The following is a 17123-nucleotide window of genomic DNA, read 5'->3' as shown; positions in this document are numbered from 1 at the left end:
CGAGACTTAGGCTCCTAGAAGCGGACCAATCGAGGGGCCTTCTGCAGGCCCGGGGGCGGGGCTAGAGAGGGCGGGGCCTGGTTGGCGTCACCTGACCGCGGCGGGCCGGGCGCGCGGAGGCTGCTGAGAGCCGCAGGTCTGGGCGTCGCCATGGTGAGTGCCGAGGGGCGGCGGGCCGGGCGGCCCCCCTCGCCGCTCCGGCGCTCGCCCATCGCCCTGGAGCGCTGCGGGCGGAGTTGGGGCCCCGCCGCCGGGTCGCGGCTCCGACCAGCCCGGCGTGGCCTGCGGAGTGCGGGGCAGGCCGGGGAAGGCCGCAGGCGCGGTGGGCGGCGGCTCCCGGCGCGGCCGAGGTCCGAGGCGGGCGCTCCCCGGGTGTCCCCGCCTTGCAGGCACTGGGGTCCGCGGAGGCCCGCGGCCGCTGCCCTGAGTGCAGCCCGGGTGCTGGGGCCGAGCGTCCGGCCGGGCCGGGGGCGTGCGGAGGGCCCGGGGCGCCGGGACCCGCCCGGAGTCCCACCTCCGCCCTGGCAGTGTCCGCGGCCCCACGGCCTCTCCGGGCAGGAAGCACCCGCGGGGGGACCGCCCCGGCACCCCGGCCTCGGCCGGCCTCGGCGCCTCCCGAGCGCGGCGCCTCCAGCGGTTTCTAGGGACTCGCCGACGCCAGTTTCCTGGAAGGACGGAGCTCCCCGCCGGCCAGGAGCGTGCGGTCCCCGGGCGCCTGGCGCCTCCCCGGCCTCCCCGGTGCCCACATCCGGGCTCCCTCGCCGGGAGCAGGTTTCTCCCGCCCGGCGGCGGCTGCTGGCCGGGGGACTGGCACTTCCTCAAAACGTGCCCCGTGCCCGGTTCCCGCAGAGGCGAGCTGTCACTGGCATTTTATTGGCGTGTCACCGAGTCTGCACGGCTGAGGGTGTGTCCGCGTGGGGCGCCGTGGGTCCGTTTTGAGGCCTCACATGCCCCCTGGGCAGACAGACTGGCCCCCTCGGACACGGCCTGGCCTTCCCTTCCCACCAGTGAGGGCCGCACAGCAGCCTTCAGTGTGGACGTGGTGTTCTGTAATGGAAGCCCTTCAGGGAGGCTCTCCCGCCATGCACCCCCTCCCCGTGTCAGGCGGATGGGCTCCGAGCCGGAGCCAGACCCTCAGTCCTGTGCGCGGGGGTTTCACCGGGAGAGAAAACGCGGGTGCCGGTCTGGTCACTGTCTCTGACTCCGGCAGGGCCCTCCGTCTGCTCTGAGCTTCACGTTTGCATTTGAAAGCCAGTGCTGCCCGGCCAGTATGGCTCAGTGGTGGTTGAGCTTTGACCTATGAACCAGGAGGTCATGGTTCCATTCTCGGTTGGATTCTCAGTCAAGGGCACAGGCCCGGGTTTTGGGCTCCATCCCCAGTGGGGGGCGTGTAGGAGGCAGCCCATCCATGATTCTGTCTCATCGCTGATGTTTCTGTCTGTCCCTCCCTCCTCTTTCCTCTCTCTCAAATCAATAAAAACATAAAAATAAATAAAAAGAAAGGAAGGAAGGAAACCAGCGTTGGCCTCTTTGGCTTCTCCCATCTTGGAATTCCAGGATCCAGTTCAGCTTGTCCAGCACCCGTGTGCCTTGTCATTAGGACTGTGCTCAGCGCTGCAATCGCCCCTCTCACGGGCTTAGGGGTCTGGAGGGGAGGAGGCGGGTGGAGCTGGAGGCAGGCAGCCCAGGACGGAGGGCCGAGGATGCTGTGCCCGGTGGGTGGCGGGGAGAGGCCTGCCTGGGAGCTGGGAAGGACCCGGGAGTCCAGTGGGACGGACGGTGCGTGGGCAGGTGATGTTCCCCCTCCTGATTCCGTTCCCCCTCCTCCCTGCCCCTGTCCTCCTCCTCCCTGTCCCTGTCCCCCTCCTCCCTGCCCCTGTGCCCCTTCTCCCTGCCCCTGTCCCCCTCCTCCCTGCCCCTGTGTCCCTCCTCCCTGCCCCTGTGCCCCTTCTCCCTACCCCTGTCCTCCTCCCTGCCCTGTCCCTCCTCCTCCCTGTCCCTGTCCCCCTCCTCCCTGCCCCTGTGTCCCTCCTCCCTGCCCCTGTGCCCCTCCTCCCTGCCCCTGTGCCCCTCCTCCCTGCCCCTGTCCCCCTCCTCCCTGCCCCTGTCCCCCTCCTCCGGTTGCTCTTTGGTGCGTCACGCTTGCAGCAGCTCTTGCATGAGCGTGCGGTGTCCCGTCACCTTGTGAGCAGGTTGTCACTTTGCAGGGGGCTTGGTTGTGTGGTCGGGGCCCCTCTGCAGCGAGAGTGGAGAGATTGGCCAGCAGACAGGCGGTGCGGACTGACGAGCGGAGATGAGGGCTGTGTCCACGGGGGGTAATAGTGACGGTGACACTTCTGCCGTGCTTATGGGGAAGCGCGTTTCCCTCATTCCTCATCACAGCGAGCGAGTGCTCCGTGAGCCCGTTTGATAGGAGGGAAGTGGGCCGGAGCGGGGTTTTGTGATTGCTGTGCTCACAATGACCCCGCTTTTCTCTGCACCCTACCCCTGTGCAGACTCAGGGTGCTGCTGGTTTGGTCTCCAGCTAACGGGCCGATCACCAATGTTAATTTGATCTTGATTCTGTAGCGTTTCCACCTTTCCTTTAGTCCTTAAATTAAGGTGAAGTTTACGTAAAACAAACCTTGCATTTTAGCACAGGGTCATGTCGCCCACCTCTGTGCAGCTGCCAAACATCGTCACCTGGCGGAGACCTGTGGCCCTCCTCCGGCACTGACCCCCCACTCCCTCCTGGCAGCCACTGCGGCCTGTTTCTGGGGTGCTCTGCCTGTTCTGGATGTTTCACACACCCGGAACCAGGCAAGATCTGGGCTTTTGTGTCTGGCTTCTTTCGCTTAGCACAAGTGCTCTGGGTTCACTCCCAGAGAGGGTCACTGCTGCTTTCCTTCCTGTGACTGGAGAATGTTCTGTTATTGACGTGTACCGTCACTGGTTTGTCCGTTCACCTGTTGATTCTCTAGTACCTTTTTATTAACTATGTTTATTCTAAACATTCTAACACCAGCTCGTCCGTTCACGAATATCCATTATGTGTCAGGCAGTGTTGGGTCCCAAGGTTGTAAAAATGACCATCACTTACAATTAAAACGTGACCCAGTGTGATTGAGGTGTACACACAGTGTTTGTGCAGCACGGAGAGGAGGGGGTTAATTCTGCTGGACAGGCCGGTCTAATTCACGTGGTGAGCAGGTTTTTGCTGATGGCAAAGATTGCCTGGACATACAGGCAGGTTTACAGCCGTGAGTGCGCAAAGCACAGGTTACACTCTTGTGTTATTATTAATTACTATATTTATATCAACAACTGGAGCCGCTCCGGCTCCGCCCTGTATTTTGTCCGTGTCCCTGTGGGTGTGGTATGAAGTGATGAGCCAGGGGCTGAGGAGAGTGTCTTGGCTACTACAGGCCAGTCCAGCCAGCTTCTTTCTCGCCGTTGGTCCCCCGTTGAGTGTTGCTTGGGGGGGGGGGGGGTCAGTGTTCCATGAACGACTCCCTGGTCTGAGACTAGCCCGCAGCGCCGGCGGAAAGGGGGCTGGAGAAACGCTTTCAGAGGTTCGGGCGGAGCGTGGGCCTTCACAAGCGCAGGCTGGGTGCCGGCTGGAGTGGCTCGGGTTGGCGTCGGTCCATGCTCCAAGAGGCCCTGCCCGGTCCCCAGCACGGGCTGCAGGAGGCAGCTGCCGATGTTGGTGTTTCTCTCCCTTCCTCTCGCTCTGAAACATCGATACAGAAAAGGTGGTGGTGTCTGATGGCTGCGTTTGGGGGGGGTCATAGTGTATCAGCAGCACCGGGCAGCGAACACTGGCCTCACGGTCCTTCGAGGCTCGCCTTTAGGGGACGCTCAGCCAGTCCCCGAGAGGGAGTACGATCTCTGCACAGTGCCTCCTCCTCCTCCTCCTCCTCCTCCTCCTCCCCTCCTCGGGGTCCTGCTGACCACAGGGCCCGCACAGGGCTCTGCGTGGTAGTGTCAGACACGGAGTGGGAGGGGAGGTTTGGAGGTTCCCGGGGCCCAGCCTTGCGGGAAACCCGGGGAAGGCCCTGGGAAGCTGTAGGAACACCGAGCTGTGAGAAGAGCGTGCGGGTGAGACTCACGGAGCGCTCCTTGCTTTGCAGCCTACGACACAGCAGTCCCCGCAGGACGAGCAGGAGAAGCTGCTGGATGAGGCTGTGCAGGCCGTGAAGGTGCAGTCCTTCCAGATGAAGAGGTGCCTGGTAAGCGGCAGCCGGGGTCCGGGAGCTGTGGCGGCGCCATTGCCAGGACAGCGTCCTGCCCCGCAGCTCGGTGTCCGCTTCCTGGTCGCCGGAGCCGAGTCTGCGCGCGGGCCGCAGCCGCGGGTTGGGCTGCAGGTCTGCCGGGCCGTCGGCTCGCTGAGCCCTGCGCCTGCTGGCCCTCTGCGGCACCCTCCGCAGAGAGGGCTCGGTGCTGGGGGCGGCGCTGGTCAGTGTTGTCACCAGCACTGGGCGGGGGCGTTCCCTAACCGAGTCCGGGTGTGCCAGGCCCGCTCCTCATCACGTCCCTCCTCCTCCAGGACAAGAACAAGCTCATGGACGCCCTGAAGCACGCGTCCAACATGCTGGGCGAGCTCCGGACCTCCATGCTGTCGCCCAAGAGCTACTACGAGCTCTGTATCCTTTGGTGGGAGGGCACCGGGCCTTGGCTCCTGCGTGTCCCGGAGCGTGTCATCGCTGTCTTCGCGGACAGCGCCCTCCCCAGGCAGGGGTGCTGAGTGACAGGAAGAAACCCGGGTCAGAGGCCCTTCTGAGTCTTCCTCCTTCAGTGCTGTGTTGTGCCTCAGTTTCCAGAGGCTTCCTGAGGGCACTGGGCGCTGGCTCTTTACTTACCGCTCCGACCCTGTCTGCAGGACCCGCAGGGGAAGGGGTCTGAGATGTGCCTGTCAAACCCGCCAGCAGACTGAGGGCCCCTGTTCCGTCTGCCTTGCCCCCCAGACATAGCTCCTCGGCCGTGTTCTCAGATGGCGCCCTGGCTGAGCGGCCGCCGCGGGTCCAGGCCGCTCGCCTGGCCTGGTTCTGTGTGAGCCTTAACCTGCGGGAAGATATGGCCATTTCTGACGAGCTGCACTACCTGGAGGTCTACCTGACGGACGAGTTCGCCAAAGGGCGGAAGGTGGCGGACCTGTACGAGCTGGTGCAGTACGCGGGCAACATCATCCCGCGGCTGTAAGTCAGGGCCCTCTGGGGGCCTTGCAGGGGCGATCGTTTCACGGCTCCGCTAGAGCAACAAGGGGTTTTGGAAATAGAAGGAAACGGACGTGTTTTGTTCAGTGTCTTAACTACTAGAAAAGTGAATGTGACCATTATTCCTGATACTTGGGAAGGTGATGGTTACAGGTGTGTGTGTGTGTGTGTGTGTGTGTGTGTGTAACTTTGGGGTGTCAGCGGTTATGTTTTCTATCCATCCACGTTTGTCATCCTGCAGGAGAAAGCCGGCCCTGCCTCGTGTGCCAGCTGTGGCACTCAGCGTGCCGGCTGCGTCCCTCCATTCCTGACCTGGCGTGTCCTTTCTCCTCGCCGTCTAGGTACCTGCTGATCACGGTGGGCGTGGTGTACGTCAAGTCCTTCCCTCAGTCCCGGAAGGACATCCTGAAGGACTTGGTGGAGATGTGCCGGGGGGTGCAGCACCCCCTGCGGGGGCTGTTTCTCCGTAACTACCTGCTGCAGTGCACCAGGAACATCCTGCCGGACGAGGGGGAGCCCACCGAGTGAGTGCCATGTCCGCGGGCGCGTGCCGTGCTCCCGCAGACAGACCGTGTGTGCAGGGCGCTCTGACGCGGCCTCCGTGTGTCCATGACAGGCACGTGCCGCAGACAGACCGTGTGTGCGGGGCGCTCTGACGCGGCCTCCGTGTGGCGCAGACAGACCGTGTGTGCAGGGCGCTCTGACGCGGCCTCTGTGTGTCCGTGATGGGCACGTGCCGCAGACAGACCGTGTGTGCAGGGCGCTCTGACGCGGCCTCCGTGTGGCGCAGACAGACCGTGTGTGCGGGGCGCTCTGACGCGGCCTCCGTGTGTCCATGATGGGCACGTGCCGCAGACAGACCGTGTGTGCGGGGCGCTCTGACGCGGCCTCCGTGTGTCCATGACGGGCACGTGCCACAGACAGACCGTGTGTGCGGGGCGCTCTGACGCGGCCTCCGTGTGTCCATGATGGGCACGTGCTGCAGACAGACCGTGTGTGCGGGGCGCTCTGACGCGGCCTCCGTGTGTCCTGAGACGGGCACGTGCCGCAGACAGGGATGCCTGAGCATCACTAGGACCTGCCTTTCTCACTGGCGGATGGAGAGCATTTCTCATTCCATTCGGTAGACTTCGGAAAGATGGCTTGTTAACTGCGTTCTGTTTGGGAATAATGACGCTTAATGCTTAATGTTTTCCACGAACCACCCAGTTTTCCTGCTGTTCCCTGCATGTCTGTCTGTTCGTACGGTGGATGGGCTGGCCTGCCAGTTCCCTAGAACAGAATGGTTTCCGTGATCTCTGCACACACACGAGATGTGAACAACCAGAGCAAACACAGGCTTAGCCGTGTAGAGGCTATTTGCTTTATTATGATTCTACTCCCAGTTTTGAAGATTAATCAAGTGACTGGTAAAAAGGGTTTGAAAATCAAGTTCCCCATCTTAGGAGGTGTAAGAACAGGCAGGAAACACATGATCTCTCCCCTCCTTGCTAAGCTTACCTTCCAATTGTACTGTAAACTGTTTAACAATTCGGTGATGTAGTTACCGGTTCGTTGTGCCAGGCGAGTTAGGCTTTGGCGCTAACGGAGCTGTGGTTGGTGCGGGGAAGGCGCTGGGCAGTGTTCTGTCCCGGTAACAGCTGGCGTGCTGGGTCCTCTCCCGGCATTCCCCGGAGTTTGTCCCCTGGAAACGGAGCGCTGAGCTGGGGGTCGGAAGCCTTTGATCAGCCGGGGCGTTAGAGGGGGTCAGGGAGGAGCACGGAGGGAGGTGGCGGGAGCGTGGCCGTGACGTGGCCCCGTGTGCGAAGGTCTCCCCGTCTCCCTGCAGTGAAGAGACGACGGGCGACATCAGCGACTCCATGGACTTCGTGCTCCTCAACTTCGCCGAGATGAACAAGCTGTGGGTGCGCATGCAGCACCAGGGCCACAGCCGCGACCGGGAGAAGCGGGAGCGGGAGCGGCAGGAGCTGCGCATCCTGGTGGGCACCAACCTGGTGCGGCTCAGCCAGCTGGAGGGCGTCAACGTGGAGCGCTACAAGCAGGTGTCCGCGCTGCCCCCTCTCCTCCTGCCCGCGGTGTCGTCTCCGCGCTGCCCCCTCTCCTCCTGCCCGCGGTGTCGTCTCTGCGCTGCCCCCTCTCCTGCCCGCGGTGTCCCTGGAGTCTGGTTTAAACGGGGATGTTGTCGTTCAATGACGTCTAAGAAGACTTAGACCAAAATATGCGTGTTGAGTCTGTGTGGAGCGGAAGGTTGAATATTACAGTTTCCCTTTTTGAATTGTGATGAACTAACTGTATTTTGCTGGAGGTTTACCGCAGAGCTACGTACGCTAATACGGCTCGGGGGGAGGGATAAGCACCTAAGTGGGAGGAGAGGAAGCAGGAGCCACAGACTTTTTCTGTGAAGCATCGGAGAGTAGATACTGTCCCCTCTGCCGCCTGGAACTGCTGTGCCCCTGGCTGGCATGCTGAGGCGGGCACAGGCGGGTGGCGGCAACTTACAGGCCAGCGAGGCTGTGACCCCTGGAGTCAGCAACCCGGAATAAACCACAGACTATAATCAACTATTCATAAAGGCACAGAAGCAGCCTTTACAACAGATGGTTCTGGAATACAGACATCTGTATGCAGACAAAACCCCCGACCTGTGACCCTGCCTCATACCACATAAAAAAAAACTAAAAAATGCGCCAGAGACTTAAACCTAAAATCTTATAAAATTTTTAGAAGAAAACATAAAGGAAATCTCTCTAACCTTGGGTTAGAGATTTCTTTTTAAAAAAATATTGATTTTTTTTTTTTTTTTACACAGAGGAAATAGAAACACAGTTTTTAATTCTATAAAAATTTTTAAAATATATATTTTCATTGATTTCAGAGAAGAAGGGAAAGAGAGAGAGAGAGAGAAAATCATTGATTGGCTGTCTCTTGCACGCCCCTGTCTAGGGATTGAGTCCACAACCCAGGCATGTCCCCTGACCAGGAATCTAACAGTGACCTCCTGGTTCAGAGGTTGATGCTCAACTACTGAGCCATGCCAGCCGGGCTATAAAATTTTAATCTAGAAATGAAGCAAGAATGAGAAAAATCTAAAATACGATTTTTAAATTAATAGTCCAAGTGTGTTACTAGAGAGGTGACCTAAGATTTTGAAAATCATCCTTTATCTCTTACTTTTCTCTCAGATCGTCTTGACCGGCATATTGGAGCAGGTCGTGAATTGTCGGGATGCTTTGGCTCAAGAATACCTCATGGAGTGTATTATCCAGGTAAGTGATAGCACTTCCTTTATGTCTTTTTAAAGAGTTTTTAAAAAATGTATATTTTTATTTATTTCAAAGAGAAAAGAAGAGGGAGCAAGGGATAAAAACACCCATAATGAGAGAGAATCATGGATGGGCTGCCTCTTGCAAGTCCCCCACTGGGGATCAAGCCCACAACCCGGGTATATGCCCTTGACCAGAATAAAACCTGGGACCTTTCAGTTCGCAGGCTGACGCTCTATCTACAGAGCCAAACTGGCTAGGGCAATTTATGTGTTTTTTTTTAAACAACCCACTTTATAGTTCATTCATTTTCATTTTTTTAAAAAAAAAACCTTGACAGAGGAGAAATGGGCTTTGGTGAATAAAGAATTCCTTTCTCCTGCCGCTAACATGTGGTCTCTGTTTTCCCCCAAGTGTCAGAGAGCGAACCTCCCGTTCCCAGGTCTCGTTGGGCGCAGCGGAGTGTGGGTGCCTGTGGTTAGTGGACCGGTCTGTCTGGCTTATGGTGGAGAGCTTAGCGTTTTTTAATTTGGTCCTCGAGACGGAAGCAGTCTCTCCCACGAGTTCGAACTCTGAGTACCGCGAGCCAGTCCAGAGGCTGACGTGAGCTGTGTTTGCTGTCCAGTCAGCTCTGGCTCGGTTTTCAGGTTTTCCCCGACGAGTTCCACCTGCAGACCCTGAACCCTTTCCTCCGGGCCTGCGCCGAGCTGCACCAGAACGTGAACGTGAAGAACATCATCATCGCGCTGATCGACAGGTGAGGCTCCGGGGCCGGAGGGCCAACGCGCTGAGCTCCAGTGACACGGGAGACGCCGTCCTGCGTCACTCCCGCTCCCGCGTTACTACGCAGCGCCTGCCACGTACACGTCTAGTTCCGGAAGCGCCGGTACCGACCAGTGCTCCCCTCACTTAGCAGGAAAGAGGCTTCGCGTTTAATTGTGCAGAAGCATGAGAGAACATACACATATAGAAATATCTTTTTATTGATGTCAGAGAGGAAGGGTGAGGGAGAGAGAGGGGAAACATCAATGATGAGAGTCATTGATTGACTGCCTCCTGCATGCCCTCCACTGGGAATGGAGCCCTGGCCAGGAATCTAACTGTGACCTCCTGGTTCACAGGTCAATGCACAATCACTGAGCCACACCGGCCGGGCTAAAGATTATCCTTTATAATCTTTCTGATGAATACATCCGTCTCCTTAATGCATTTCTGTCCATATCTGCTTAAGCAGGCTTCAAAGAGTTTGGCAGCATTGGCCTGTTGAGAACCCATTTCTGTGTGGCACCACGTTTGGGAGAAGTGGGATTGCAGGGAAGTAGGGCTTCCCGGCAGACTGTTTAGGTAAAAGGGAGTGAGGAAGTGTCGGCTGCATCCGTCCTTTTCAAGCCCTTTCTGCTCCCGGAGAAAGACCCCCGCAGGAGGTGGGGCAGGCGTGAGGCAGGCATGTCCTCGGACCCACCCCGCCCGCCCTAACCAGGCCGTCTGCCCCAGGTTGGCGCTGTTCGCGCACCGCGAGGACGGGCCCGGCATCCCCGCAGACATCAAGCTCTTCGACATCTTCTCCCAGCAGGTGGCCACCGTGATCCAGGTGGGTGTGGGGCCGCCGTGCGGGCCCCGAGCCCCGAGCCCCAGCGGGAGGGAGGCCCCGTGTGACTGACTGACTGACCAATCCCGTGCTCTCCCCTCCGCAGTCCAGACAGGACATGCCCTCGGAGGACGTCGTGTCTCTACAAGTGTCGCTCATCAACCTGGCGATGAAGTGCTACCCGGACCGTGTGGACTACGTGGACAAGGTGCTGGAGACCACGGTGGAGATCTTCAACAAGCTCAACCTGGAGCAGTAAGTCAGTCCACTCTTCGGTGTGACGAACAAGTTCGTTCTTAACCCGAGGGGGACTCTGTGCCAAGCAGCAGCTCCCCGAGAAGGAAGGGGTTCCAAGCAATGGATAGGCTGGGAAAAGGAGGCGTGTGCAGGATGTCAGGTGTGGACGGTAAGGAGGTTTGCGATCCCCCGTTTTGAGCTTCGATGCCATCAAGGAGAGAAGACTTAAGAGCCGCTTTAGCGGAGCTCTGCCAGGCCTGCGGCACCCTCTAGTGGCCACTGTGGGCACTTACGAGCCCTTTGTCTTTCTCAGTGGTCCCTTCCTGTCCCGCCCTCTGTTGCTGAGGTGGGTCCAGCTGGCCCTCACTCTGTATCACTCTTCCACCTCATGTTCCACTTCATGCCTCGCCCTCCCTCCGCCTCCAGGGACCTCCCTTCGCCTCCGGGGGCCTCGCTTGGCCTCCGGCGGCCTCCCTCCGCCTCCAGGGGTCTCCCTCGGCCTCCAGGGGCCTCCCTTCCCCTCCAGGGGTCTCCTTCCGCCTCCAGGGGTCTCCTTTCGTCTCCAGGGGCTCGCTGCAGCAGGAGGGTTGCTTTTCTTGCACCTCTTCCTGGCCCCTCTTCCCTTGGGTCTGGGCCTTTTTTTGTGTGACCTGACAAGCATTTCAGATCTTGACTGATAACACTGATGTCTCTGTATCTTCCTTTACTAAGTGAATTTTAAAGTAAAATTAGGTAAAATGAAGACTTAGAAATCCCGATCTCTACAATTCTCTAAGCGGCCGCTGCCCCTCTGTCTCCACCAAAGCTCCACAGGCTGCTGCCTGAAACCCAGCCGCTTGTCCCGAGTCCCCACCGTCTGACGCAGAAGCGGGAGTTGGTGGTCCTCCTGGTCGGTGGACTTGCTCGTTTGGCCTGGTTTTTCTCCCACTTACCTTTGTGGTGCTCACAGCACTTACCGGCCGCCCCGGGGACCGAGCTGCCGCTCCCACCCTCCCTCAGAAACAGCGAGTTCCAGACAGTCATTTAGCCTCCAGCTCCGCAGCCGGCATTTCTGAGGCCATTGTTGCCACTAGGACGTTAGGAGGTGAAGACTCGTGTCAGGACACGCATCCCGGGAGGAGGGTGTCCCGGGAGGAGGGCATCGGCGTGGGGGCGGTGGCCGGGGCCGGCCCCTCTCTGTGCCGGTGAGAGGTGCAGACGGCCCTGCGCACCGCCGCCTGTGCGGGAGCTGGTTCTGCGCAGTGAGGCCGCCCCCTTCCCTGCCTTCCAGCATCGCCACCAGCAGCGCCGTGTCCAAGGAGCTCACCAGGCTCCTGAAGATCCCCGTGGACGCCTACAACAACGTGCTGACCGTGCTGAAGCTGAGGCACTTCCACCCGCTCTTCGAGTACTTCGACTACGAGTCCCGGAAGAGCATGAGCTGCTATGTGCTCAGCAACGTGCTGGACTACAACACGGAGATCGTCTCTCAGGACCAGGTGAGCCGGCGCCACCATGCGGCGGCTGCGAGTGGCTCTCGTTGTCAGTCGGGTGGAGGTGCACGAGGAAGGGGGCCCGCGCTGCCTGACCTCTGCCGCAGCCTGCGGACGAGGCCGGTGCCGCCTGCCCATCCTTGCTTCTGGGACAAAGTGCATTGTGGGTACTGGGGGACCGCCCACTGGAAGCCTGGACAGCAGCTTTTTCTGGCGATGGCTTCACCGGGTCTCTGTCTCACGTACAGGTGGACGCCATAATGAACCTCGTCTCCACGCTGATCCAGGACCAGCCCGATCAGCCCGCGGAGGACCCTGACCCCGAGGACTTTGCCGACGAGCAGAGCCTCGTGGGCAGGTTCATCCACCTCCTGCGGTCTGAGGACCCCGACCAGCAGTACCTGGTACGAGTCAGCTCTCCCTGCGCCCTGCGTGCCCGGGAAGCAGGCACAGGCGTGGCTCTCGGTCACGCAGCGGGCCGGAGGAGGGTTGGAAAGAATGGCGGCTGATGAGAGACGAAGTGGAGTCCGTAGACTTTCCTCTCCTGATAAACATTGTTTGTAGTGTCTGGAGCTCGGCTCCTCTTGAAGACTTCTTAAGTCTTCCCTAGTTGGGTGTCTAGGAATCCTTCCACGTCCATATCCTTTTAACTGTTGCTAAAGCATAAGAGCAATCCTGTAGTCAGGTTTGCAGGTGTGAGTGGTGCTGCCACCTTGGAATGGGATGGAATCTCCTTAGCGCCTCTCCCGGCACTGTGCTTCCTGCACACGCTCAGGGGGACGGTGCAGCCCTCTGCCCTGACGGTGGCCTGCAGCCTCTCGGAGCCCCGTCCGTGAGGGGGGTTCCTGTGTGTCGGGTGACATGCCTGCGAGGTCAGAGGTGTGTGGGCCGCAGTGGGGCTGGCAGCCGTGAGAGGCCCAGTGCTGCCTCTGATTGGACAGTGGTGAGTCCGGGTGCAGAGAAGACTGAGGGCATTGCGGTGTTTCACCAGATTTTAAACACGGCACGGAAGCACTTCGGAGCTGGTGGGAACCAGCGGATCCGCTTCACGCTGCCGCCCCTGGTGTTCGCCGCCTACCAGCTGGCCTTCCGCTACAAGCAGAACTCCAAAGTGGTGGGTGTGCGTCTCAGTGTGCTGTGCCCCCCCCCCCCCCCCCCGTGTGCACTTAGTGTGTTTCTATAGGAACAGCCACTGCACGAGCAGACAGCGGCTCTCGTTCTCCCGCCCCGCAGTGATGCTGGCAGATCAGGCACCGGCCGAGGGCGCGAAAGTGAGAGCTCAGCTGGGCTGTGTGTGTGCTCGGAGCAGCCCCGTGTAGGAAGTTCCCTCTGAGACCCGAGTCCTACCCAGTTGCCTCGGTCCTCAGTCTGACAGAGCGGCTGCACGCCCAGGCTCCGCGGCGTAGTGGCCACACGGGCAGGGCTGCAGGCGTGTAGGTGGGGCAGCTCTGCCCTGGGAGGCCGGCCTGTCCCTCGCCACGAGCCCCCATCGAGGCGTCTCGGAGTTGGACCCATTGTGGGTGGTTTGCTTCCTTTTTAATTTTTTCAATTTTTATTGTTAAAATACATTTTTACTAAATTCAGAGAGAGAGAGAGGGAGGAACATTAATGATGAGAATCATTGGTCTGCTGCCTCCTGCACGCCCCCTATTGGGGATTGAGCCCACATCCCAGGCATGAACCCTTGACGGGAATTGAACCTGAGACCCTTCAGTCCACAAGCTGATGCTTTCTCTGCTGAGCCCACCAGGAAGGGCTGGACCCATCATTTATCAGCTGCTGTAAAGCAGAAAGCAGGACTGTGTACAAGGTCCCCGTCACGTTACATTTGCCAAGAAGAAAGAAAGTGTTATCAGGGATTATTGCTGGCGATAGATTTAGGGATGGTTTTAATTTTCACAAATCTTTTTTTGTTTATTTTTCTCATTTTGTCCAAATGTGGCATGTGTTGCTTTTCTGAAGAGAGAGAACAGATGCCTAGTATGTAAGGAGTGCACTGGGAGCTGGAAGGGCGGTGAGGAAACTGCTGAGGCCTGTGCCCGGTGTGTCCTGGAGGCTCACGTTCAGTGAGAGTCCCGGAGCGCGCCCACCGGACCTGCGGTAAGCAGCCGGCTTCGTGTTGCAGGACGACAAGTGGGAGAAGAAGTGCCAGAAGATCTTCTCCTTCGCCCACCAGACCATCAGCGCGCTGATCAAGGCCGAGCTGGCGGAGCTGCCGCTGCGGCTGTTCCTGCAGGGCGCCCTGGCGGCCGGCGAGATCGGCTTCGAGAACCACGAGACAGTCGCGTATGAGTTCATGTCCCAGGTGAAGAGCTGCCCCCTCTGGTTCAGCTGCCTGGGTGGTGCCAGGCTGCCTCCTCCCTCCCTCGGCTTGGGACCTTAGTGCTGTGGCCACAGGGACCGTTCGGAGAGGGAGACCCTCAGCTACGGGTGCTGGTGAGCCTCGGTTCCCACGGTCCTGGCAGAATTCTTGGGGGAAGCCCTTCGCCCCTTCGGATGGGGAGGCCTGGGCTGAGCAGCAGCTGAGCCCGCCTTCCTGCTGCAGCCGGTCAGCATCCCCTGCTCCTGCCTCTCCCGGCCGCACGGCCCCTCCGGGCCTGCGGGAGGCCTCCGGAGGGCGGGGGATGGTGGGCCTGCCTGGGCGGTGCCCACGGGCATGGCTGGCACCTACAGGCCCCGCTCTGCCCGCCAGGCGTTCTCCCTGTACGAGGACGAGATCAGTGACTCCAAGGCCCAGCTGGCGGCCATCACGCTGATCATCGGCACGTTCGAGAGGATGAAGTGCTTCGGCGAGGAGAACCACGAGCCGCTGAGGACGCAGTGCGCGCTCGCCGCCTCCAAGCTCCTGAAGAAGCCTGACCAGGGCCGCGCCGTGAGCACCTGCGCCCACCTCTTCTGGCCGGGCCGGAACACCGACAAGAACGGGGAGGAGGTGAGGGATGGAGGGAGGGAGCGCGGGCGACGGGCTGTGCCTGGAGGCGAGGCGCTGGAGGCCAGGAAGCCGCGCGGGAACAGGAGCACTGCTCCGGTGAAGGAGCGGAAGGAAAGGAATGTATAGAGCGACATCCTGCGGACGCCTGCTTCCGCTTAGAGACTAACAAACCGCGGGGCGATGCTGCTGCCTTCAGCAGACACACCGTGCCCAGGCCCGCCTGCTCAGCGCGGCTGCTGGCTCTGCAGAGCGTCCAGCCCACGGGGGCGCCGTTCCGCGGCTCCGTGTGTCAGGCCTGTTCCTGACCTCCCACGTGGTGGCGTGACCTGTGCTCGTGGTGTCCTGCTGCCATGCCGGGGTGCCCTGCCCTGCACCGTGTATTGGGACGGGATTGCTGTGTGCGCTGACTGCTCCGCCCACGGCCATCCCGTCTCCCTCTCCCCCTCTGCTTCCTCTTATCATTAGTGGCTGCTGAGGAGGCTGACGCAGCTCCTTTTTACTGCAACGCTCGCTTTATCGAGGTCTGGAACCCACAACGTCTCCGCGTGTGCTGGGTGTGAACATAAACACGCAAAGCAAGGGACCTGTTTGCTTTAAAACATAGCTGCGTGCTTTAGACAAGGAAGATTAGAGTCCTTTGTCCTTTAGAACATGAGCAAGGCGCATAGAGTTGTGTGTATGTCCCTGTGGGCTGGGTGTTCGTGAAACATTGATCTCGTTAACACGCCCCCCCCCCCCCCCCCATTCAGCCGCACGGCGGCAAGAGGGTCATGGAGTGCCTGAAGAAAGCCCTGAAGATCGCCAACCAGTGCATGGACCCCTCGCTGCAGGTGCAGCTCTTCATAGAGATCCTCAACAGATACATCTACTTCTACGAGAAGGAGAACGACGCGGTGAGTGCCCTGCCCTGCCCTCAGGGGGGTGGTGCGCGGTGTGCGTCCTGACACCGTCGTCCTGTTGACAAGGCTCAGGCTGGGCGAGTCCACCTCCTGGTCTCTGAGTCTCTGAATGCCGCCCTGTCCATGCGGGCATCGCGTTTGCTGAGGGATGTTTTGTAAAAACAGCCACTGCCTGTCTAAGACACCAAACGACTTACCTAGGAGGCTGCCTTGTCATCACGTACAAGCTAGAATGATTCCCGAAGGAGGAATGAGGATTTGTAGTTAAATCCTGTTTTGCTGCTGTTCTCTTACTGGTTCACGAGGCTCTGTATTTTTTAATTACTCCCCTCCCCCCCTTTTTTATGACTAGCTCATAGTTGTAGCTTCAGCAGGAACCCTGCTCTCATCTCTTTCTTTTCATGATCACTCTGGTAATTGGTGAGAGGAACACGAGCTCCTCAGAATGTTTTCCTTAAGTGACCTTTGACCCTGTGCGGTGGTGCTGGGTCGTGAGCGTGTGCACGTTGCTTGCAGGTCACAATTCAGGTTTTGAACCAGCTTATCCAGAAGATCCGAGAGGACCTCCCCAACCTGGAGTCCAGCGAGGAGACGGAGCAGATCAACAAGCACTTCCACAACACGCTGGAGCACCTGCGTCTGCGGCGCGAGTCCCCGGAGTCCGAGGGGCCCATCTACGAGGGCCTCGTCCTGTGAGGGAGGGCGCCCCGCACAGCCAGGGTGCGGGCTGCGGCCGCCTCCCTCGATTGTGCCTTCAGAAAGGCTGCGGCAGGCCTCGTCTCTTCCCTGTGACGTGTGACCGGCGCCTCCGGACACTCACCTCCGAGACTTAATAAAGTTATTCACTTCATAAGTGTGCAGGTCGGCTCATCACCCAGCTGGCATGATTTGCTATTTAAAATTACCGTGATTGTAAAAAAACAAAACAGAGTTATCCAGAAACCACTCTCGGCTACTGATGAAGCTCTCCTTCCCCCTCCCTGTCCTGTCCCATGTTGGCTGTGTCATTTCCTCATCGCTGGGAGCACTAACTCGGCCGGAAGTCTGTCTCTCTGTTTGCTAGTCCAGAGTGAGGTAGACGAAAGGAATACTGTATGTGACGTTCAGCCGGGCTCCTCCCTATGTGCAGGGTGAGGCCCTGTCTAGTATTTTCCCTAAAACTAGAATATATTAATGCATGTGTGAGGATCTAAAGCACCATGGTCAAACCAGAAGCTATATTTTGCATATTGGGGCTCAGCCATCCAGTAAGAACCTATGTGGTTCTCTTGACATATTTATCAAAATAATTTTGTTCTAAATAGTATAAAATAGAAAATTTGTGATCTATGTAATTTATGTATAACCTTCCATGTAAATTTAGGGGGAAATACTTCAGACCATTTTCAGAATTTTTTTTTTTTTTTGCACCAGTGAGAATAAAGTTGCTATTAACAGTCCGGACTCTTCTTTCCTTCTGACTCATTCGGGAACCAGCAGGTGCTGTGGATGCAAAGCCTGCTGAGCCCTGTCACCGGCAGGCTCCTCCTCCTCACACCTG

The 17123-nt window shown here is 58.9% G+C and overlaps 1 protein-coding gene across 1 annotated transcript; it reads left to right on the top strand.

Moving 5' to 3' along the window:
* Positions 1-95: 95 nt before the first annotated feature.
* VPS35 (VPS35 retromer complex component) lies at positions 96-17022 on the top strand. The gene is made up of 17 exons (XM_084905482.1): positions 96-153; positions 4110-4208; positions 4526-4622; positions 5051-5174; positions 5534-5716; positions 7021-7234; positions 8375-8458; positions 9103-9212; positions 9950-10046; positions 10150-10298; positions 11551-11758; positions 12001-12156; positions 12744-12866; positions 13878-14057; positions 14445-14684; positions 15434-15577; positions 16100-17022. The coding sequence occupies exons 1-17, from the start codon at positions 151-153 to the stop codon at positions 16277-16279; spliced, it is 2391 nt and encodes a 796-aa protein (XP_084761608.1). The 5' UTR covers positions 96-150; the 3' UTR covers positions 16280-17022.
* Positions 17023-17123: the final 101 nt, after the last annotated feature.

Source organism: Pipistrellus hanaki, assembly GCF_964339955.1.
Source record: "Pipistrellus hanaki genome assembly, chromosome: 15".
NCBI lineage: Eukaryota > Metazoa > Chordata > Mammalia > Chiroptera > Vespertilionidae > Pipistrellus > Pipistrellus hanaki.
The sequence above is the reverse complement of the archived record's forward strand: the minus strand, read 5'-3'. Positions and strand labels throughout refer to the sequence as shown.

Bases quoted from the DNA above. Each gene is read 5' to 3' on its own strand.
- VPS35 (XM_084905482.1), top strand. The intron at 5,717-7,020 runs GTGAGTGCCATG...GTCTCCCTGCAG, and splicing joins GACGAGGGGGAGCCCACCGA to TGAAGAGACGACGGGCGACA. The intron at 12,867-13,877 runs GTGGGTGTGCGT...TTCGTGTTGCAG, and splicing joins ACAAGCAGAACTCCAAAGTG to GACGACAAGTGGGAGAAGAA.